Genomic DNA, 25,412 nt, shown 5'->3' on the forward strand with positions numbered 1-25,412 from the left:
TAATGGAAGCGAATTAGGGATAACAACACACGAAAAGGACTTGGGAATTGTTATAGACAACAAACTATGCAACAATGTGCAATGTCAATCAGCAGTGGCCAAGGCCAGTAAGGTATTGTCATGCATGAAAAAGGGCATTCATTCTCGGGACGAGAATATCATTTTGCCTCTCTATAAATCACTGGTAAGACCACATATTGAATATGCTGTGCAATTTTGGGCACCTGTTCTAAAGAAGGATATCATGGCACTAGAAAAAGTGCAGAGGCGGGCTACAAAATTAATAAAAGGAATGGAACATATCAGCTATGAAGAAAGGTTAACAAATTTAAACCTATTTAGTTTAGAAAAACGTCGCCTGAGAGGGGATATGATAACATTATACAAATATATTCGGGGCCAATACAAACCATTGTGTGGAAATCTATTCACAAACCGGACTTTACATAGGACACGAGGCCATGCGTTTAGACTGGAAGAAAGAAGATTTCGTCTAAGGCAAAGGAAAGGTTTTTTTACTGTAAGAACAATCAGGATGTGGAATTCTCTGCCTGAAGAAGTGGTTTTATCAGAGTCCATACAGATGTTCAAACAGCTACTAGATGCATACTTGCAAAGACAGAATATTCAAGGATATAATCTTTCAATGTAGGGTAATAACTGCTTGATTCAAGGATAAATCTGACTGCCATTCTGGGGTCAAGAAGGAATTTTTTGTCCTAGCTTGTTGCAAAATTGTGCTTCAAACTGGGTTTTTTTTTTTTTTTTTCTTTTGGATCAACAGCAAAAAACAGGTGTGAGGAAGGCTGAACTTGATGGACGCAAGTCTCTTTTCAGCTATCTAACTATGTAACTATGTAACTATGTAACTATATAAAGCATCAATAAACATATGTAAATATTTTAGTTTTTTTCTGAAAATATATATCTTTTTACCTGAATTGGCATTTTCCCCCAAAAAGGCTGTAATTTTTTCAGATTTTAACCCCTTCACTACTAAGTACTCTTTGATTGAAAAAAAATATTAGCCTAATATGTACCTGAAGCTAAGGGATAGCTAGCAAATAAACAGTAATAACCAGAGACATGTGAAGGGCCTGGAGCTGAAAGTTTGTATGGGCCTAATTACATAAGTATGTTAAAAGAAAATTCCAGACATCATTACCACTACAAGGGACTATAGTGGTTATGGTTCCAGGAGTGCTCTGACTTCCTCCAACATAAGTAGTTTAACGGTAGTAAGAACAGTTTGTCTACTTACCTGGGGTCCACCGGGTGACGCTCCCCCACTCATCTACCTGAGTCAGGGAGCCGGAAGCTCTTGCATAGGAAACTTCTGTTAGCTCTCCCGAGTTAAGCTTTGCAGTGAAGAACTTAGTTTCTGGCTCTGGTGGTAAAGGCAGGAGCAGACTCCAGGTAAACAATTAAGCTATTCTAAAATGGTGTAACTACTTCTAATGGTGGGGCACCAGGGCTCTCTTTTTGTATGCTGCTATACCCAAGTACACTTATAAATTATAATTTGATTACAATTTGCTACTATTTTGTGGTTATTGTATAACCCTATATATCACACCCTGACATATATGTATGTAAAGTTCAAAATTCCATCAGAGCGTAATGCATTGGTATGTGTCTGATACATATTCGGAAATTAGGCATATGCTGAATATGCCATTTTAAGGTGTGTAAGTCATAATATAAAATATGTATATGGGAAGGGTCTAATGTGCTTGTGGCGCTCACCGTGCGTGTGCATTAGCCCCCCTGTCGAGTGATGTCAAAAGTGGCAGAGAAATATCTCAGCGCCGAGTGAGATTGGAGCTAGAGTTGGGTATGTGTTAAAACATATTGAACATTAAAGGGGGAAGGGGGGGATCTGTAATATCTCAGTTATCCCAGTATATACTACACATCACTGGGGGGCTGTGTAATACCCCACTAAACACTGCACATTATTACTAAAGGCTCTACAATCTCCCAGTACCCCCTGCACATTACTTGGGGCACCATAGTTCCTCACTCTGTAAATCCTGTAATTCCACAATGCAAATGTCAGTTGCCATATATTTATCTCTCTTCAGATATACAATTTTCATAACTTCTCACCTTTCACAATAATTACTCTCTTTACATTTACAGTAATCAATTATTTTTCATGCTCTTGTGCTTCTAATTAATTACAAAAAATAAGAAACACAAACTCAAAGTCAATGATTACAAGGGTTCTGTTTCTAATATGTTATGCTTGACATTATGCAAATAACATGCAATGTAGCCTACATACTTTAAATGCCTATTTTAATACTCATTAGATCTGCTTCTCTGCTCCTAATAAAAAGAAAAAAAAATGAAAAAAATAATCAAAATACAGCTCAGTAAAATAAAACATTCAGTCAAAACAAAAATATATGGGAAATGAAAACCTTTAGACCTTATTCAATGACATTTATCTTGCAATGTTTCATAGTGTCTGAAACATTTTTAGAAAAATGCAATTTTTCTCTCATACAGTAGATATGACAAAAATAAACAAATTAAAATGGTCCAATATCTTGTAGGTATTTGTAACGACCATGAAGGACCCAGCTTACTAAAAATGTCAACAGATTGTAAAAAGCATATCTGCATTTGAGCACAATGCCTACATCCAGTTAATACAGTTGAATCATTAATTTATAAAATAAAGGTATTTAAAACTTGTATAACAATCTTTATCAACTTCTGAAATGCTAATGTAATGCTAGCAGTGAAATGATATAGTCCATTCACTCTTCCCTTTCTCTGACAGTATGAATGATGTGACCCACTGAAATTTCCTTTACTGTTTTGAAACAAGGGGTGAGACTACATTTTCAGAAAATATGCAGACATTTTATCAGTTATCAGTGACTTCTAGCAGAGAAATGAATTCCTCTACAGGCTAGTAATCATAAATATTGTATATGAGGGTGAGTGAGACTTTATTAACTAAATTTAATTCTGCAAAATTAATGAAAATAAATATGTTCATACTCAATTTAGGTAATGAAATTGTTAACTGCAATATTGTAACTGTTTTTTGACAATGAAAATAAATAATGTTCAATAAAGGTCCACTAATGCTGACAATTGTTTAGACTATTCACAAAATGCCAAACAAATGTCTACCTGCATCAACAAGCTATTATTATTAGGGACTGTATTAATAGGGACTCTGTCTCTCTCTCTCTCTCTCTCTCTCTCATTTTTGATGTGGGAGGGTTTTATGCTTATTTCTTCTTGGTTTTAGATGCAAGCCTAAATAAATATTTGAAGTACATTAGGCCCATTTAAAATACTTAGTTGCCAATCCTTTGACTAACGCATACATTGCATACGGTTGTACTGGTTGCAATTATACCATTGTGATAAATATATAAAAAAAAAAAATGTTCAAATATATCTATTGATGTCACAACACAATCACTCTAACTGGGTTATCCACTACAGTAAAACTTGTAAGGAAGTCAAAGTGAATTCTAATTTCACATTTAAGACTAAAATAGTCAAACTGAGAACAGACTTGACTTAGAGATTTTTTTTCCAATTTAACTAGTCTGGTCTAAATTTTAAAATTCACTTTTAATCTCTCATCGATTCTCATTTAGTCAAATATCCATCTATACGTATTTTCATATCTCTCGCATTCTTACTGTGAAAATATTTACTGCTTTATAGCTTCTGCTGGTGAAATAAATAAGCCTAAAATAAATAAATAAATGTATGGGCACAAGTAATTTGTTCTTGTCTGAGTAAAAACTATACCTACTAATCACAAATCACCAACTAGAAAACTGCTTATGTCAAATGAATAAAAGACCAGGCATTAAATTAGAAAATGTACATGAAAACATTCTCAATATATGCTAGAGAGTCCAGTGAATTCACATAATTAATAGACATCTGTGGGCAACATATGATCTAATATCATACCTACCGGATATACTCGAGTATAAGCCGACCCGAATATAAGCCGAGGCCCCTAATTTTACCCTAAAAAACTGGGAAAACTTATTGACTCGAGTATAAGACTAGGGTGGGAAATGCAGCAGCTACTGGTAAATTTCTAAATAAAATTAGATCCTAAAAAAATTATATTAATTGAATATTTATTTATAGTGTGTGTATATAATGAATGCAGTGTGTGTATGAATGCAGTGTGTGTGTGTATGAATGCAGTGTGTGTGTGTGTGTGTATGCAGTGTGTGTGTGTGTGTGTGTGTGTATGAGTGCAGTGTGTGTGTATGAGTGCAATGTGTGTATGAGTGCAGTGTGTGTATGAGTGCAGTGTGTGTGTATGAATGCAGTGTGTGTATGAATGCAGTGTGTGTGTGTGTGTGTGTATGCAGTGTGTGTGTATGAATGCAGTGTGTGTGTATGAGTGCAGTGTGTGTGTATGAGTGCAATGTGTGTATGAGTCCAGTGTGTGTATGAGTGCAGTGTGTGTGTGTATGAGTGCAGTGTGTGTATGAGTGCAGTGTGTGTATGAATGCAGTGTGTGTATGAGTGCAGTGTGTGTATGAATGCAGTGTGTGTATGAATGCAGTGTGTGCATGAGTGCAGTGTGTGTATGAATACATTGTGTGTATGAGTGCAGTGTGTGTATGAATGCAGTGTGTGTGTGTGTATGAATGCAGTGGGTGTGTATGAATGCAGTGTGTGTGAGTGCAGTGTGTGTATGAGTGCAGTGTGTGTGTGTGTGATGCAGAGTGTGATGCAGAGCCTTGGTGGGGGTGGTCATTTTTATTATTATTTTTTTAATATTCATTTTTTGGGTTTTATTAGTATTATTTTTTTTATTATTATTTTTTATTATTAATAATTTTTTTTTATTGTGATATTTATTTTATTATTTTATTTTATTTTAGGTAAGTAAACGCTCTCTGCAGCCCCCTCCTACACAGTCCCTTGTCTGTATTATGGCAATGTAAGTTGCCATAATACAGACATTGACTCGAGTATAAGTCAAGACAAAAAATGTGCCGAAAAACTCGACTTATACTCGAGTATATACGGTAATCCACTTAGACTGGCTAATACAGGACTAGGGGTTACTCTGACCTCTGTTCCAATGTACAAACAATAAATATGTATTATATTGAGCATATGAATATGTATAGAAAAGTGTATATAAAGGAGTCTACTTTCTGTTTAAGCCCCCTGTTCCTACATAGCTATATAAAACATATTTCATGTATAGGAAAAATAAACTCACAATAATCACATTATAACTAAAGCGAAGCTCTATTCTCATGGAAATATTTATCTGACCACATCCCATTAAGTAGTACTATAAATGATGAATTTTTAATTGGGTTACAAAGATTCCTGGACAATTTATGGAAATTTTTATCTAGGTCTTTGTTAAAAGCAGTGCATGGAGAACAATCGTTTTCCAATTGTCGTATTGTTATGTTCATTTTGCTTAACATGAGCTACGTCCTTCCACACCACATTTAAATAAAATAGCAATAGAGTAAAAGGCACCAGAGGCCCCATGTCTCTCCCCTTCTGGAGACGGTCACCTATCTCCTCCCAACATCTTGATGGTCTGTTTCTGAGAGACTGAGACCTTTGCATTTAGTATATAGTTCTCTCTTGGCAAATGCTAATAAAGTTGTGTGGTGGCATTACAGAAGCTTCTTTCAATAGGGAACACCGAGGTAAGAATTATATTCCATAAATATATATCTCCTGCTTATCTTGGTGGGCTGCCAGAAGACAATAGGGTCATCCAAGAAATACAAACCCTCCACCCCTATAGTTACCCCTCAAGGTGAATAGTAGCAGACATTTTAGATCCCATAAATCTCACAGAATGAGTAGCCTGGAAATACCATTTTATTTAAATAGGCCGTGTGAGCACCCTTATTTTTGTCTATTTGCAAAATGATTTTGGTAAACACAGATGTTCTAGGAAAGGTAAAACAGAAATATGGAGATAATGGTTTCTGCAAATTGTTCAGGAGTTGTTGGAATCTATATTAATACAGAATGTAGTAATAAAATTAGAATTTGGTTAGAAAAAGATATTCCGTTACTTTCTGGGTTCAAATGCAGGCCACGCAATAAATATTATCCCATTTCATCGATATGTTAAACACTACGACATTTCAAGGAGCGCACGTTATGAGGACTATAAAGAACTGTACATTTTTAATATTAAGAAAAAAATGGATCTTATTTGAATTAGAATGATTATTTTATTATTGTAGATATTTTGCACATTCAATTATTTCTATGATACTACAATAATCAGGCAATGTTGTATTTGAGCATCAAAGTCACAATGTAGTAATGGGCTGAAAACAGACTCAAAGGGACACTATAGTCACCAGAATCACTACAGCTTAATGTAGTTGTTCTGGTAAGTACTGTATAGTTAGTCCACGCAGGGTTTTCAATGTAAAGGCAGTGTTTACATTTGTGCCTAGTAACACTTCTAGTTGCAGGCACTCAGACGGTCACTAGAGGTGAATCCTAGTGCTGTACTGCATGCCACAACTACGTTCAGTGTCATTACACTCTGCATGGAGAAGCAGAACAGTCCCCATAGAGATTCACTGATTCAATAATTCTTATTGGTGCAGCATTTTTCTTTCCCGATTCTAACTGCACCCAGACTGTCATATTTCCTGGGGGTCCCCTCTGGAGTTGGTGAAGGTTGTCACCGCATTGCAAAGGGTCCAAAGGTAGAACTACACAATGGCAATCAGGATGGGGCACTGACTTATACATACAGTTAGATCCTGGAGCTAAAATGGACCTCTCTTAATGTTAAATTGCCTAAATGTACCAAATGAACGCAGACTTTTGCTTAGAGAAATCAAATGACAGAAAGCTGATATAGCATTTATACAAGAATCCCACATCCCAAATTCCTCTAAGATACAATTAACAGACCATGTACACTAGAGCCTTTGCATCTAGAGCCCTACATAAAAAACATTCATTGTGTAGAAATTATTATTCATGAACGATGAATGCCCTTTTCACTTGCAGAACACACATAGGGACACTGATGGTAAGTACATAGTGTTAACTGGAACGATTAACTCCAACATATATCCTGTATACGCTTTATTTTTTATTTTTAGATTCTTTCTTTTATTATGGCATATGCGTTATGGGGTACAGAATAGAAAAAGGGGGTAACGTGGGGTAACATACGTTGATGGTAACCAGGTGGTTTGTAATACACACCCAAGAAGGACTGCCATATATTATTTTTTAAACATAAGTAAACATAGTGATACAAGCTCTGGTAATTGACATAAAATGAAATAAAATGGATGAGTGATGCTTAACAGTTAGCTGCGTAGATCAAACAGTATCTCGGCGACATAGTGCGTTCTATATCTGCCATAAGCAGCTAGTCGAGTATCCTTAAGCTGCTCTAGTAAACAGTATATGCAGTACGGGTACAGTTGGTTAGATAGTTAAACAGGCTAGCGTAGTTAGATTAGGTAGTAGCATCATTTAAACAGTGTACCTAGACTGCTATCCAAGACGTGCTATATTCATGTGTTCGAGCCACTGATTACTGTCTTATGATTTATCGTGTGGCTGTACAGGCTAGATACTTCAGACTGAGAACATGCTAGGCAGATGTGTCTGTGAGCGGGCAGGCTAGTTAAACATTAAGTCATGCATGCGTTGAGAACAGTATACCACTGGGTTCTGGGCTTGGGAGTAGTAAACTATGCAACCGGTTAGGTCAAAATTATAAGCAAAATTATAAGCAGCTAAATAAACAAAGCACAGCTAGTACTTCCTCAACAATAAATGGGGAGTCTCTTATCAGGCATGGCCCTTTCACTCTGTGTCTTCCGTGAGTCACCAGGAGCTCTGGGTGTGATTTTGGGTGCCCGGTCATCCAATCCCCAGTAGCAGCAAGGGTGATACCAGTGTGGGGGAGTCCCAGTGGCTGTCTACCGCAGTGTGCCGTTTCATGGCTCACTTCCAGCTCAGGGTCTGCAGTAAGGTAGGTATCGCTAGTCTAGTTCTCCTGGTGGTCCTGTGGATCAAGTCCATCTCCTGCTTTAGGTTTGTGGAGGGTCTTGGGTAACTGCGGTCATGGCGGGCGATTTCCCGCTTACATGGCTGTTGCAGGGAGGCAGTGCCTCGAGGTGTACGCAGCCTGGAAGGGTAAGCAGCTGGGTGGGTGGTTGGCTGTTTGTGGTGATTGCCGGGTTCAGGCGATGGGCAACAGGTGCAGGAGATTGTCCTCCAACCCCGGGCCGTTGTAATAGCTGACACCCTCTGTCCACGGGCTCGGTTCCTACGTGCGGCCCAGTCCTGGCCCCCCCAGAGGCAGTTGGAAGATCGCGGTGACATCCGCAGCCTGCGGCGTGCGTTCTTCCCCCTGTGTGGTCGGTGTCTCGAGGTCATGCCTCTGTTGGCTATCAGTCCAGGCTGGCAGCCGTTGGTGTGGTGAGGTGTTGTGGTACGTTTTGTGCCTGGAGGGGTATCTCCTGCCTCCTGGTTCGTACCCTGGTTGGGTTGGTCAGCAGTGGCACGGGCCTGTATTTTGTCCCAAAATGCCTGAAACAAAGCGTCCAGTCTGGATTCGAGATCGGCCCTCCTGTCTGTGTGGGAGTTTGTGGGGCTTGTGGTTGGGCCTCCGCCATTTTGTGAGGTCGGAGTACCTTCGGTGGGTGTAACGGTTGATACCGCAGTCCGTTCTCCCAGTGGGGACCGGGATAACCGGTGGAGTCGCTTGGTACGTCTGGTGTCGGGGTGAGCGGCCGTCTCTCCCCGGCTCCAACTTTAGTAGGCCGCACTCGCCGTTTCGTCCTCCCGGCCCCGGCGGGTCTCAAAGGGGTGTCACTCGGTTCCGTGGCGCACTCCCAACACGGGTAGCGTAGCTCGGTGAGTCTTTAGGCTATGTAGCCGCTGATTTTACCCCCAATTTAGCCCGTTAGGCGAGAGCTCGTGTTGCCCACGTCTTTACTGCTTGGCGGTCAGGCTCGGTTCCCCCCCCCCCCCCCATATGCTTTTAAAACCCTGAACACAGACTTTTGGAAATAATTAGAAGGCCTCATTGCCACCCTACCAGGGGAATAATATTATTGGGAGGACCTAAATACGGTGCCGTCCCCAACTGTCGACCACAGCAGCGGACCCGTCCTTCCCTGGTCCCAGGGTAGAAGAGGACAGGACAAACTTTTGTGAAATTTTAAAGAAAGCACAGGATTACTGGATCCCTGGAGGATTCAGTATCCTGAGACAATAGATTACTATATTTATTCAGCAGCAGATTCTACTTACTCATGCATCGACATGGGTATGCAGTGGATTTGGACATCAAACATTAACCTCATCTCTTGGTCCAACCATGTGGACAAAGAATTAACTCTCAGAGTACCCAACACACATTCCCTTTGTTGCTGGAAATTTAATAATTCCCTTTTACAAGAACAACAGGTCTTAGACCAAGAAAAGTCAGAAATCAAGCACTATTTACAGACAGTTCAAATCCAGGATGTATCCCTGACTGCAGTATGGGTCGCTCCAGGGACTGTTAATTAAAATTGCTACCTATCACAAATGGTGTAAATATGACTAACTGAACTACAAAAAGTGCTGCGCAAAACAGAAATGCAACACAAAGAAACCCTTACCCCATCCAAACTACCAGAGCTGAGGGAGATTAGGCACACGAGTTTGATGGCTCCTACTATAAAACTCTGAGTGAAGATATCATACTTCATCTGACCGTGTTGTATGTTGAATGGCTGGAGGGGTGAAGTTCTAACCCAGATCTGTCCACTGTAGATGTGATACTAATCCCCAAGCCAGGCAGGGATGATACCTGTGTAGCCAACTACACAAACCAACCCATCTCTCTAATTTTGACTTAAAAATATTTGCCAAAATACTGGCCTCAGGCCTCGACTCTCTTTTTCCCACGTTTATCCACGCAGATCAAGTGGGATTTGTACCCACAAGACAATTGTTTGAAAACAGAAGATGAACGGTAGAGCTTATTTGGTGAACGAGAGAGACTCAGATGCTTTCTCTCTACCTTTCCCTCGACCCAGAGAAGGCATTCGACTGGGTCAATGACATTACCTCTTCGCCCTATTGCACAGTTTAGGAATCCCACTTACATACATAACTGCAGTAAGAGCACTATACACAAATCCCCAGGCTGAAACCATAATAGCCAGGGTCTCGTCCCCTCCCCTTAGTTTAAACTAAGTAATGGCACTTGGCAGGGATGCTTAGCCTTGGAGACCCTTCTACATTTTATCAAAACAAACCCGGATATTAAAAGAATGAAAATTGCAAACTAAGAATTTAAAGTCTCAGCCTATGCGGATGACATACTGCTCACTCTCACTGATCCAAAGGTCTCCATCCCTTGTCTACTTGATCTTTTAGAATCGTATAGACTAGTATCTGGCTATAAAATCAACCTAGACCAGTCAGTAGGCATGCCGCTGGGCATTTTGTGCAAGGATGTGGCACTGATGGGGAGCGCGACTGGTATTAAACTGACCCAGCAGTTTATTAAATATCTTGGGGTAAAACTGACGCCAGACCCCGATAAATTGTATACAGAAAATTACACACGATCCACACACTAATCAAAGACCTAGACATATGGCATGAGAAACCTATTTAATGGATAGGAAGACTCCAGGCTATTAAAATGAACTTACTACTATGACTTTTATTTCTCTTCTAAGCCCTGCTTGTAAACGTAACAAAAGGGGATTTAAAAACATTACAACTATGACTGATGACATCACATGGGACAAAAAACTTCACAGGGTATAAAGATAAATCTTATCAAGACATAAGGGGAAAGGTGTTCCCAACCACCACCTCTACTATTTATCTGCCCAACTGGCACAATTTATTGAATCGCACTCACCACAAGATGCTCTCTATTGGGTGGACTTAGAGTCCTAATAATGCATTGAGGCCTCCCCCAGTTTTGTATCTGGGTTCCAAAACCAGATAAACCACATATACGTACTAATTGCCTAATAGCTAACCTAAAGTCAATTAAGATTTGGGATTCCACAGCATGTAAATACTCTCTAAAATGCACCCCATCAGCACTTACACCGTATCTTAGAAACAGGGCGTTTGAGCCAGACATGAGGACAAGTGACTTTAGAGGACTAGAAAATACTGGTCTACAGCACTACTGTCAAATGTATGACAATGGTACATTCAGGTTCACTAGCCACGCAGGATTACTTTAGAGACTTTTCCAGATTCCACCAAGTACATGCAGCATGTAGCGCACCACTGACTTTTTACAAAGATTATGTATGACGGAAGACCCACAAAAAAGCCTAATCACATCAATATACGCTCAGCTCAGTATGCCTTACGATGAAGAGAACATCCTCACTTATGTATCACTATGGGAAGCAGATTTACAGCAGACATTTGAGGGAGGGGATTGGCAGGATATATGAAAAGCCGCACCGATGCTTCCATCTGGGTGACTCATCAAGAGCAATGTTAAAAAACCCTCATGAGGTGGTATACCATTCCGATCAAACAATTTAGGATGGGTAGGACTCCCCCAAATTATTGCTGGAGGGGCTGTGGAGCAAAAGGGACATACATCCACATATGGTGCAGCTGCCCAAAGGTGGTGCAGTTTTGGGCGTTCATTGAAAACCTCTTAACAGATGTAATGCAAAGAAAAATAAATGAAGACCCATGGACCTTTCTACTGACTAAACCTTTGGATGAACGTGAACAAAAGCTAGTAAATAAAATCAGCCTAGTGGCTATTAGGGCCCAGACATGGCTGGGAATAGACACACTGAATCTTGATAGGGTCATCACTAAATCAAGGATATAGATAAACTGACTGCACAAGTATGAAACTCATACTCCACTTTCACCAAAGTTTGTCAACCATGGGAAAATTATATGGAGCAGTAGTTGCCTAACAGGGAATTTGAGGATTGCTTTTTTCTATCCCAGCGGGAAACAGGATCCCTTTTACACTACCTCATATTATCCCCCCCTTTTTTTTTCGTCTCCCCTTCTTCCCTCTCTATTCTTTCTCATCCTCCTCTTTCATAATTTCACCTACAATATATTTATGTCTGTAAATACGCTAAATAAAAGGTCATTGTAGTAAATGATAAAGATTAGACATCCTCAAAAGCATATATATTATAGTATGTAAAGTGATCGTATTTGTACTATGTTATTCGTAAATTGAAGTGTGAGTTTTCACATTGTTTTATTACTCTGGTGAGAACGGATTATAATAACACCGTATGGCTTATTTACTCTTGTTGATTGTAACCCTCTCTACTTGAACTTATAAATAAAGAATTAAAAAAAAACAGAATCTTAAGGAAGAGAATTTCACAGCTATATGTTTTTTCTATCTTCTGAAATTACCATGTCACTAGTATACAAATTAGACTTCTGGGTGGCGGAAAAACTTGGTTTGGCCTAATCACGTTGTCCGAAAACAAAAAGAGCTAGTAGCAGTACAAAAAAATAAAATTAAAAAAATATAATATATATTGTCGGGGTGCTAATATTCCGGCCAGTAAACAAAAAGAAGAGGACTCCCAGGGCTTAGTAGTGAAAATAATCAGGGGTCAAGTCCTGGGGAAAAAAAGTGTGGGAACTCACTCAAGATCCATCGCCCCCCCAAATCTATTTTTGGGGAATGCATTTATATATATTGCAGAAAATTCAGTGCAACATTTACTGTAAAGTGCCAGTTTACACAAACAACTGCAAAATTCACATGCAATAAACAAACCTTAATGCTGCATTATCTTCACTACTAGACCCTGTGAGCGCTCTACTTTTTTTATATATTATATTATATATATTTTTTACATATATAGATTTATATAGATTTTCTTTTTTACGACTCCTCCTTTTTCCCCCTCTTTTGGCCACTTCTCACTTTCTCTGTCAATAAAATCAACATTCAGTGTCATTCCCCTAGCCATCAATCGTGTGTTTTGTTCCATCAATTTTCTTTTTTGTACACCGCAGGTGGAATTCAGTAACATTAATCAAATACACGACCATTGTGCATTTTGTTTGTTTCATGATTCGGCTAAATTTCAGCTCGGAGTTCAGGAATTCCGATTGGCACAAAATTTGGATAAATTGCTATTCAGAGCCAAATGAATGTCCACGTCTACTGCATACTACGCATTACATAACATTTCTAAAAATTATCTCCTTGCCCATCACAGCTCATGGTTCTTAATATCTAACCAACACAAACACCTGAACAAGTCTCCTTTTTTAACGAAACCCAGAAGTCTCTTAGCTTTTCCAATTTCAGTTGTAAGATAAGCATACAATATGCACAGACAAATTCCCATCATGTAACGTTTGTGGATGCGAAGGCTGGCAGATTTGTTGCTGGTTGTTGGACCAAACCAGAGTAAATAAAACACACAGATATAGATGATTACACATATTAATGTGTGTTTATATGAGCATTTACAATATTACAATATTACATGATTGGCATTAATAAAAAATTTTTTTTTAAATGCTCCTAATTTCTATTTACCAAAAGTCATCGGCGAATGAAAATGTAACCCTGGCAAGTACAAATTCCCTTCTCTCTTCCTTTTCCTTTCTCTCCCTCTTCCTAACTCCCACTGTCCCTCTTTTCTTCCTTTCACCTCCCTTACCCAAACCCCCCAACCACAGACTACTCTGATGTTTATATACTCATTTTTTTTTTTATGAGTTTCCTTCCTGCTTAACGATATTATTGTATAAGACGGCTCTGTATAACACTTTCTGAGTTTACAGTAAGGACTTTATCTTGATATGTCACAATGTTCTTGCTATGTGTACTCCCTGTGACCTTACTACTCGTGTTCAATTGCATTTGTCTTATATCCTTTGCCTCAATAAATTTTGAATGACAAAAAGAAATTAAAAATCCAATGACCAGTGCATATCTTACAGATATTCTGGACACCAAACACAGGAGGTCCACTTAAAATATACCATGGCATCTATGCATTACTGCAAGAAAAAGCCATTTAGCACAGACTAAAAAAATGTTAAGGATGAGCACAAAATAATTTTCCCTATTAGAGACCATCTGTTTACAATGACTAATTTGGAAAAATGTCCAGGTATAAATTCACTACGGGACAGATTCACTGAAGTGAAGTTATGAAAAGAGGCACATTAAGCAATTGTATCTGCCAGATACTGCAATAATGCTGCTGCTGCTGCTGCTGCTGCAAAAAAAAAAGGAAGTAAAGCTTAGAAAACATGTAATATGGCAGAGCCTCATTTTAAGATAGAAACAAAACTCGCCCTAACAAACTCCAACAAAATTATTTGAATGACTCCAGTCATTGACTCTTTTCCTTGAAGAAGAAGCTATAGAAGCTTAAAGGGGTTGATAAATGAAAAATGCATGCCATTTAGAGCTTTGGTAATTTCCATAGACATCTATCTCACAAATGGGAGCACATGAGAGAAATTTGTGAGAGATTTTGATAGATTGTGCCTCTCCTTTGCTTCTAAAATGGAATTAATGTAAAGTATGGAGCACCAAAACTGAGAAGAGATAGAGCAAATCATTTATCTGAACATGAATAAAGATTCTGTAGGCCACAATGGAAGTGTATTGAAGTAAACCACATTTATGGTGAAATGGTAGCCCAAATGACACAAGGTTTGGCCATGTAGGCTTTAGTCATGTATCGACACATGATTACAGTCTAATGGGCCAAAGCACTGTATTGTTTGGCCTGTCCACTTCACAATTAATGTGCATTTCTTCAATACACTTGCTGTGATAGCCTGCTGATTGCTCATGTGTTTGGACTCGTGATCATATTGGTGGAGTCCCGACAGTGTGAAGGGGCTCTAGTGCACCTTGAGTGCGGTGCAGTACCGTGTGTGTGAATTTTCCTGGAAGTAAAAGAAATTATGTAAAGAGGCACTCTCTTTATTGATGGGTGATGGAGACAATGGGCACATGTTATAGGTACCCACAGTTTGACAAAGACACTACAGTTCTATACTCTCACTCCAGTTAATGATATGAAGCTCCTACTGGGGTGAGTAACTGGTAAATTAAAAAACGTGATTAAAGCCTCTGCCAATTATGCACTGAAATGTATTAATACATGATCCAATGAGTGAAAGGAAAGTTAAGTTGCATATTATAAATATAATCACGATGTGTTACGTTTTGTCTGTAACCAAATTAATTTACATTGATAGCAATATGATTACAAAACATCTATAACAAGTAGAATTTGGGGTACATGCCCCACCCCTCCTGATATATACTATGTCAAATTCACCAAACAAATAAAAAAAAGTTTGTCAAAAATCGAGATTTTTTTTTCTTATTAAACATTCACAGATTTTTACAGCCGCTTTTCTATAACTGTAATTTGTCAAAATCTTGTCTGGAGTAAATTTTACCTTTCACAGACGGAGACCTGATAAATTGCTATGTCTGCTGGATAACATCAATTTAATTGACACACATTGACAGTGGATTGTAATAGAGTACAAATGTCACCCGTTTTTTGCACTGCACTTTAATATAATTTGATATCTAGTTGTGTATTTTTTCTATCCCTTGGCACTTTTAGCTTGGCCTAATATAGACACAGGCAGATAAATAGATAGAATGCAGACTCTGTACGTTATCATGCCATACTATCTAGATGTTCTATTTTACTTTTTTATTATATATATATATATATCACATACCTCACATCATTTAAAATAGACAATTAGGGACACTTTCATTTTAGGGGTTTATATTGGGGTGTGGCCAGAGTCAGGGGTGTTGTGAGAAATTTTGGGTGACTTACTAATAACAATTTATGAAACCAAAATGCAACTTAGAACAACAACAATCTATCTGGACTGATTTCTAAACACATTCGTCGTAGGAACACTACAATGTTAGGAATACAAATATGTATTACTAACACTATAGTGCTGGATTACATGCTTATGTAGTCAGCTCAGTACAGAGAAAAAGGGTATTTAACTTACCTCTGCTACACTGCCGCAACAGTCTTGCCGATCTCGGCGAATCCAATGCATTCTGATGGGAAAGCATTGGGAGGCTATTGTGCATGCGTGGCAAAACACTGTGCTGTGCCAGTCAGCATCTACTGCATTTCTATGGAGAGCGTTCAGCATCTCAATGCATAGCGTGGAGACATGGAACATAGGTCGTACATAGACTGCTGGACTTAGCGAGGAAGCCCATTTATTAGCTGTCTGAGTGACAACCACGAGAGGTTACTAGGCAGCAATATAAACACATCTTTTTCTCTGAAAGATAATTTAGGAGTGAGACTGCAGGGACATGATCTATACACGAAAACTGCTTTATTAAGCTAAAGTTGTTTTGGTGACTATAGTGTCCTTTTAAGCCTAAATTTAACACGTGAATCATCAAATTATCAGGCGGGGGCCATTACTTCACAAACCAAACCGAGAGCTCTCTTACTCTTTGGCAAGCATATCTGCTGGTGGACAGTAGAAGTATTGTCTAAACAAAACATAAAAATATTCTCCGACTTATAATAAATGGTATCCTGAATAAACAATATTTAGACACTAATGATGGTATTGCATGGTAGGTGTGTACAAGTTGTGATCACTCACCACTCTTCCTGTAGAGAAGAATTTCAGTCTTGAATTCCCTCTTCTCATCTAAAGCTTTCTGGATCTGGACCTTGAGTTGCTCGCTGGTCTCTGGGCCATACAGAAACTTACAGGCACAACTTTTCTGCATCACCTCAGCACGGGCAAAGCCAGTCAGGTCACAGAACCCATCCGAGCAGTATACAATAGGAAAGATGTTCAGCACTTGGGCGTTACCAAGAACAAAGTTGCTATCTGAGGAAACAAAAAGCCAAAAAGAAAAACTTGTCAGGGACGTAATAATGAGACATTCATAATTGTTCAATAAAACTATAGATCACATTTAATGTTGAGCTTGAACCTCATGGACTTTGGATTTCTTTAAAGTTCACTATAGAGGGAATTGTTGGGAATTCAAAGTGGAATGTAATTTTTAGACCCAGATAGCCAACATGTAAAAATTCACCAAGTCTAAAATTTGGCTTCTTATCAATTCACACTTTAGTGAAAAACATATCTTGGGAATATTGGTCTACAAGACTGGTTTCATAGGGTAGTATGACAGTTAAGTACGACTTTGGATTTGTTTTTTTTACTATTCAAGGCACACGCATCTATATTGTTTGCACCCAGGGCCGTCTTGACTGCAGTATAGGCCGCCGGGCAAAGGAGAGCACTAGGGCCCTGCCTACACTACCACTCACAAGAATGAAAATGCAGCCTATCAATAAAATTAAGCTCATATTCATTGATACCTCCAACAAAATCAGTGTTTGAACAGTAAAAAAAACATTCTGTACAACAGAGGTTAATCCACACAAAAAATTAGTAGGTAGCAGGGGGAGGCAGCTGACATTGACTTTTAAAACTATTAGAGGAATTTAATTATAGCTTTACAGCTTTAAAAGATTTGCGTGTCTTGCTTATGTACAGTTAGTACGTGTATGTTGTTTTCGTCAAGGCCAAGATATGTAACTGCAGCAGCTAGAGCGTATGTACAGATAACAGCTGATGCTGAAGTCATTAGTTCACCTAAATGGTTTAATAAAGGTTCTGAATAAATCTCCCAGAATAATATGCTGAAAAGTTGTCAAACCTATGTGGCCCCTATGCTCATGGGGCCCCGTGCAACTGCCCCCTTTGTCCACGCATTAAGTCAGTCCTGTTTGTACTCACTGGCCTCGAGAGGTAAATGAAATTCACACATTGTATTATGCTACTGGAAAGGTTTCTGTTCTTATATGCCAAATATTTGCTGCATTTAATAACATTTACGTTTCGTAGTGTCTTTTCTACCTATTGTTTTATATGAGTTCTATTCTTATAGTTTTGTGTAGGTTGAATACATATTTTAAATACTATATTGTTGTTTTGTCTTGTTGCTATATAATTTTCCAGTAAAGATTTACATCTTTTTTTAATATGGAGTAACTGTGTTTCAAATGACCCAAACCTATATTCTCAATGTTGTATTCATTGAACAGATAACTGTAGTGAATTAAAAATCATATTGTGAAATTAAGACCAAAATATGAATTAGGTGTGCACACACTGCACACTAGATTACAGTATGGTGTTCACGCAGAGAAAATTAGCATTTAAACTTCACTTAAAAATACTAGTTTAAAAATGAAACACAGAATATAAAATGTTTCCTACAGTGATAAGAAGGTGTATAAAGGCATGATTGTTTTCTGTAAATATACAAGCAAACATTCCTACAGAGATAGGGAGGGCTATAAGGTTTAGCATCATAGTGTGCCTGGACACAGCTCTACTGCACACCCATTTTATACCCCTACAAATCGTGAATAAGCCCATGAGTGATTCTACAACAATAGATTTCAATAAAAAAAAAAAAAAACACTGTAGTGCTTTTGGTGCCTGTATTCACCTGAAGCCATCCCACGGTAAGTAGCTAAACTGTTTCAGTACAGTTTGACAAACTACCTTTTTCCCTCGGGCATCCATGAACCATTTGGTCTTGTCCTGCAGAAGAAGATGGATGTCTCTACAGAATAAAGCGCAACTGACCCAGGATCATGCTCATTGGCTGAGAGTGCTTAGTGAAAACTCTCAGCCAATAAGAGCAGTCCTGAATGGTCCTACTTAGCTCTGTAGAGCAAACTGGATTCTCTTACAGGAGATGATTGCATGCATCATATGTGGACCACAGGCATTTTACAAGACTCAGGTTTTCAAACCATACTAAAACAGTTTGACGATTTACCATGGGATGGCACGCGGTCACTCCTGGGACCATAACCACTATAGTGGACTTTAGAGTTGGAGCTTGAAGTGTTCCTTTACACAACTCATTAATTATGCTTTTGATATAATGCTTTTTCAGCTTTCTTCACTCAAATATGCCTGTTGCTTTTCTATAAAAGATACAGATCAAAGTATTACAGTACTTTTATCTTTGAGAACCATAAATACAAACTATGGATTTCTCGCGCACACCTTTGCCATGGATGCTATAGATATTTTTCCTTGCCTAAACAGACAATCTTCTCAACATCAAAGAATCATATTTTACACCATAAAAAATTAACACTACTTAAAAGCCACAGAGAACTTATATAATTAATGATTAAACTCGAGTGAGATCTATAATAATTTCTGCAACACAGGAAGACTAAACCAGGGAGCCTACTAAAGAGAGACAATGCTGATTTGTTATCTGATAAAATTATAAATAATTCCACAAAAAGGAAAAATGGAACGGTACATTATAAGTATATATATATTCCTTAATGTAAGTAGCCAAACTGTTTCAATACAGTTTGATGACTTACCTATATCTCTTGGGCATCTGTACAAAATCTAGTCTTGTCGTGCAGAAGAACCCGGATGTCTCTATAGAATAAAGCACAGCTGACCCAGGAACATGTTCATTGGCTGAGAGTGCTTAGTGAACAATCTCAGCCAATACGAGTGGTCCTGCATGGCCCTACTTAGTTCCGGAGAGCAAACTGGATTCTCTTTCAGGAGATGACTGCATGCTGGCACCGGCATTTGGTAAGACTCAGGTAGGTTTTAAAACCATCCTAAAACAATTTGACTCTTTACCATGGTATGGCACCAGGGCACTCATATCACTATAACCACTGCAGTGGACTTTAGTGGTTATGGATGTTGGAGTGTTCCTTTAAGCAACTCACTAAATATGCTTGATAATATGTAGCTGTTTGGTTTTCTTCTCTCAAATATAAAAAAAAATTACAGATCACATTATTCCAGCACTTCTATCTTTGTGAACCATAACTCACACTATGGAAATTTGCGCACACCTTTGCTATGGCTTCTATAGATATTTTACTTTGCTTAAAAATAAAAAGAATCTTCTCAACGTCAAAGAATAATAATTTTAATCATAAATAATTAAGACTACTTAAAATCCCTGAAGAAATTATATAATTAATTATAAAACTCAGGTGAGATGTATAATAATTTTTTGCACAACAAGAAGACTAAATGAGGGAACCTAGTAAAGAGAGACAGAGGCTGTTGGTAACACGATTAAAGTATAAATTACTCCACAGAAGGGAATAATGCAACATGGAGCTCCGGTGTTACTAGTACCGGTGTGCAACACTTCACTACATATCTTTTAAATTAGCTCAATTTGCCACCTCGCAAGTTGGGCTCTTTTGATTGCATTGTTCATAACATTAGTTAATGTTTGAGGCTTTAGTGCTCAGATTACTGCACAGATATTCTTCTTGAGCCAAAATAAAATAACAATGACATAATTAAAAGGACACTATAGTCACCAAAACAACTTTAGCTTAATGAAGCAGTTTTGGTGTACAAATCATGTCCCTGCAATCTCACTGTTCAATTCTCTGCCATTTAGGAGTTAAATCACTTTGTTTATGAACCCTGGTCACACCTCCCTGCATGTGACTGGCACAGCCTTCCTAAACACTTCCTGTAAAGAGTCATCTAAAGTTTATCCTTCCTTTATTGCAAGTTCTGTTTAATTAAGATTTTCTTATCCCCTGCTATGTTAATAGCTTGCTAGACCATGCAAGAGCCTCCTGTATGTGATTAAAGTTCAATTTAGAGATTGAGATACAATTATTTAAGGTAAATTACATCTGTTTGAAAGTGAAACCAGTTTTTTTTCATGCAGGCTGTGTCAATCAGAGCCAGGGGAGGTGTGGCAAGGGCTCCATAAACATAAACAAAGTGATTTAACTCCTAAATGACAGTGAATTGAGCAATAACACATGAGAAGCATGATCTATACACTAAAACTGCTTCATTAAGCTAAAGTTGTTTTGGTGACTATAGTGTCCCTTTAACTAAAATGAGTATTGTTGGGAATCCCAAGTGAATTCAGAGTGATTTTGACATTTAAGGCCAAAATAACAAAAACTCTCAAAAACAAATTGAAATTGACTTTGAATTCACATTATTGAATAACCCCATTTACCTGCCTATGTACTTTAGATATTTGTTTTAGGTTGTTGTAGGAGGTCTGACAATATGAAGGGTCTGTTTAATTCCTTGGGGTCCCTATGAAATTGAACGAGGTACAATTGTGGACCTTAACCAGGCTGCTTAAATTCAAATACCGTACATATTTATTATGAGTACATATTCGCTGCGTGTCCTTTTTCTCTGCACCTGCTGTAAATCATCTTTTCATTGTGCCATTAGCATCTGGAATAACAACAGAACTGAACAGAACTGTCAGAGGAAGCAGGGAATCCCATAATGTGAACATCATAGCTTCATTCACCTTTGTAATCCTTCATAATGTCATTTGTTTGGGGAATACAGCCTCTTTAGGGAGCCAGGCTGCTCTCTCAGCTCAGTCTGATCTGCCCACACACATTATTTACCCCAGAGCTTGCTGAATATTTTCTAGGTCAATGTCAGCATGTCGCCGAAGAAGCCAGAGGGACCCTTATTAACTCACTCCTGCTTGATGGAGATGGAGTGGAACAGTGCGTATTATTAAATGATAAGGTGTATATGGACTGCTGTGACTACAAATGAGGAATATGACCTTTGTGCATTATTTGCCCTGTTGTACGTAATTTATTAATGTCACTATTAAGTGTCACTTTCCCCATAACATACAATACAATGCATTACTTGTAGAGTAGGTTAATGCAAACCATAACAGAAACATAGAATGTGACAGCAGATAAGAACCATTCGGCCCATCTAGTCTGCCCAATTTTCTAAATACTTTCATTAGTCCCTGGCCTTATCTTATAGTTAGGATAGCCTTATGCCTATCCCACGCATGCTTAAACTCCTTTACTGTGTTAACCTCTACCACTTCAGCTGGAAGGCTATTCCATGCATCCACTACCCTCTCCGTAAAGTAATACTTCCTGATATTATTTTTAAACCTTTGCCCCTCTAATTTAAGACTACGTCCTCTTGTTGTGGTAGTTTTTCTTCTTTTAAATATAGTCTCCTCCTTTACTGTGTTGATTCCCTTTATGTATTTAAATCTTTCTATAATCTGACGTACCGTATATACTCGAGTATAAGCAGAGTTTTTCAGCACATTTTTTGTGCTGAAAACCCCCAACTCGGCTTATACTCAAGTCACTGTCTGTATTATGGCAATTTGCATTGCCATAATACAGACTGGGGGCTGTGGGGGCTGCAGAGCGTTTACTTACCTCTCCTGCAGCTCCTGTCAGCTCCCTCCTCCTCCACGCCGTCCGTTCAGCACCTCGGTCAGCTCCCAGTGTAAGTCTCGCGAGAGCCGCGGGGTCATAGTGCGGCTCTCGCGAGACTTACAGTGTGAGTGGACAGAAGAGCTGCACGGACCGGCGCGGAGGAGGAGGGAGCTGACAGGAACTGCAGGAGAGGTAAGTAAACTCTGCCAGCCACCCTCCTCCCCCCACTGAACTACCAATGCCCCCCTCCCTGCCATGTATCAAGCAGGGAGGGGGGACGGAAAAAAATAAAAATAATAATATTAAAAAATAAATACAAAAATAATAATAATGAAAAAAAAAATAATATAACAAAAATAAAAATAAAATAATAATAATAAAAAAAAATATTAAAAATCCCCACCCCCCACCAAGGCTCTGCATCACACGCATACACACTGCACTCATACACATACACACTGCATTCACACACACACACTGCACTCATACACACACACACTGCATTCATATACACACTGCACTCATACACACACTGCACTCATACACACACTGCATTCATACACACACTGCATTCATACACACACACTGCACTCATACACACACACTGCACTCATACACACACTGCATTCATACACACACACACACTGCACTCATACACACACCCTGCATTCATACACACACACACTGCACTCATACATGCACACTGCACACACTGCACTCATACACACACACACTGCACTCATACACACACTGCATTCATACATACACACTGCACTCATACACACACTGCAGTCATACACTCACTGCACTCATTCACACTGCACTCATACACATTGCACTCATACACACACTGCACTCATACACACACACACTGCATTCATACATACACACTGCACTCATACACACTGCACTCATACACACTGCACTCATACACACACTGCACTCACTCATACACACTGCACTCGTACACACTGCACTCATACACACACCCTGCATTCATACATACACACTGAACTCATACACACTGCACTCATACACACACACTGCAGTCATACACACACTGCAGTCATACACACTGCACTCATACACATACTGCATTCATACACACACACTGCACTCACACACACTGCATTCAAACACACACTGCACTCATACACACACACTGCACTCATACACACACACTGCATTCATACATACACACTGCACTCATACACACACACTGCAGTCATACACACACTGCAGTCATACACACTGCACTCACACACACTGCATTCCTACACACACACTGCACTCATACACACACACTGCACTCATACACACACTGCACTCATACACACACACTGCACTCATATACACACACACTGCATTCATATACACACACTGCATTCATTATATACACACACTGTAAATCAATATTCAATTAATATAATTTTTTTAGGATCCAATTTTATTTAGAAATTTACCAGTAGCTGCTGCATTTCCCACCCTAGTCTTATACTCGAGTCAATAAGTTTTCCCAGTTTTTGGGGGTAAAATTAGGGGCCTCGCCTTATATTCGGGTCGGCTTATACTCAAGTATATACGGTAAGATTTTTAAGATTACACATTGCTTTATATGTACTTGAGTCTTCCATTCAGAGTCTGTTACTAGAGTGGTGTTGTTGTAATCCACCTCAAAAGACATAGTCATTCATCGATAATTCCAAGTATTGGCATGTTAGAGTTGTCTTCAGAGCCAGTATGAGAACCTTTTATTTACAGAATTTGACAAGTTCTACAAGACTAGAATCCTTGTTGGGTTATTAAATTGTGAATGTTGGATTAGTTAGATGGATGATAGATAGTCATGAAAGCAGGCAAGTAACTCAGCATGCAAGCAATAAAGAAAGCAACAGAAATCAAAACACCCCAGATAAAATACAGCAAGTAAACGAACAATCTTTATGTTTTTTTTTATAAATAAGATGAGCAAATCAATATACGGTAAAGACTGCCTTAAGGCGCTCCGAGACTCTGTAGTTTAACTATTTGAGTATGGTTTGACAAGTTACCGGAGGCTACAGCCTTCTCTGGTGCTCCACTGAGATAAGCCTTGCCATGTAGGGCTGGCTCATTGATGGAGAGTGTCAGCTGAGTGCTCCAGATGAGCTCCTCCCGGCACTGCTGGGCTTAGATCAGCACAGAGAATTAAAGCTCCCGATCATGCAACAGTGGGTACCTGGCAGACCTTAGGTAAGTTGTCAAACCAATCTAAAACGGTTTGTCTATTTACCCTGGGATGGTGCCAGGACACATCTGGCAACATCAGCACTACAGCACTGTAATGGTTATAGCACTTTGAGTTTTCGGTTAAGCAGTGTTCTCAAGTTAGCCACAGTTATTTTGTGTAAAGCAAGCCTCATGGAGTGAAGGCTTCATAGATCCAGAGGTAGGACCATATTAATGAGAAGAACATACAAGACATAACGGCTTTCAATTATAATGAGGAACACTTAGAAGAAAGGCTTTAGCCTTTAGATCACTAACAGGAAGGATTGGTATCAAGTTAGGGTCAACAATACAATGTGTAGCACATATATCAGTGTTGCAGCTACAGGAATTCTTGACTGCAATTTTTCCAATTGAGCTGACTGTGTTTTAGTTCTCCTGGAGAGTTATGTGGAAGAGGACATATTTTGAAGCTACGTTGTTTCCTGTTGACAACTTGATTGGAAATACTGACAAACCACTTAGCTCCCTTCTCTGTCCTGTCAACAAGTAGACGGAGTAATGACAAATTACCTGATTAGTTAGTGTGAATGCACATTGACAAGAAACAAGGCTTTCCATAGTGCAACTGCATTCAACATTACGTATCAGTATGTATTTAAATTATTGCAGACAAGTAGGCAAGTGTTACATTTTAAAGAGCAGCCATTTAAAACTCTATTGTTAGGTTTAAGGAAGACCTAAAGCAGGACTGACACTAGTGAGATATTTGCACAATGTGGGATTTTATAATTACATTACATACCTGGCTGTCCTAGTACAGCCAGAAAACACCATGTCAATTTATTTACCCCATGCAGCGCTATACACGTGAGCACAGGGTGTACACGCAGCCCTATGAAAGGAATGACTCAGAGCACA

General features: G+C 38.8%; 1 protein-coding gene across 1 annotated transcript in view; it reads right to left on the reverse strand.

The window, feature by feature from the left end:
• LOC134571554 (potassium voltage-gated channel subfamily H member 8-like) overlaps positions 1 to 25,412 on the reverse strand; it is a 428,010-nt gene that overhangs the window by 241,499 nt on the left and 161,099 nt on the right. Inside the window, exon 2 of the mRNA XM_063429898.1 lies at positions 16,654 to 16,887. Coding sequence (XP_063285968.1) covers positions 16,654 to 16,887 — 234 coding nt within the window. The remainder of the gene's footprint in view (positions 1 to 16,653; positions 16,888 to 25,412) is intronic.

This window comes from Pelobates fuscus, chromosome 8 (genome assembly GCF_036172605.1).
Source record: "Pelobates fuscus isolate aPelFus1 chromosome 8, aPelFus1.pri, whole genome shotgun sequence".
Classification (NCBI taxonomy): Eukaryota; Metazoa; Chordata; class Amphibia; order Anura; family Pelobatidae; genus Pelobates; species Pelobates fuscus.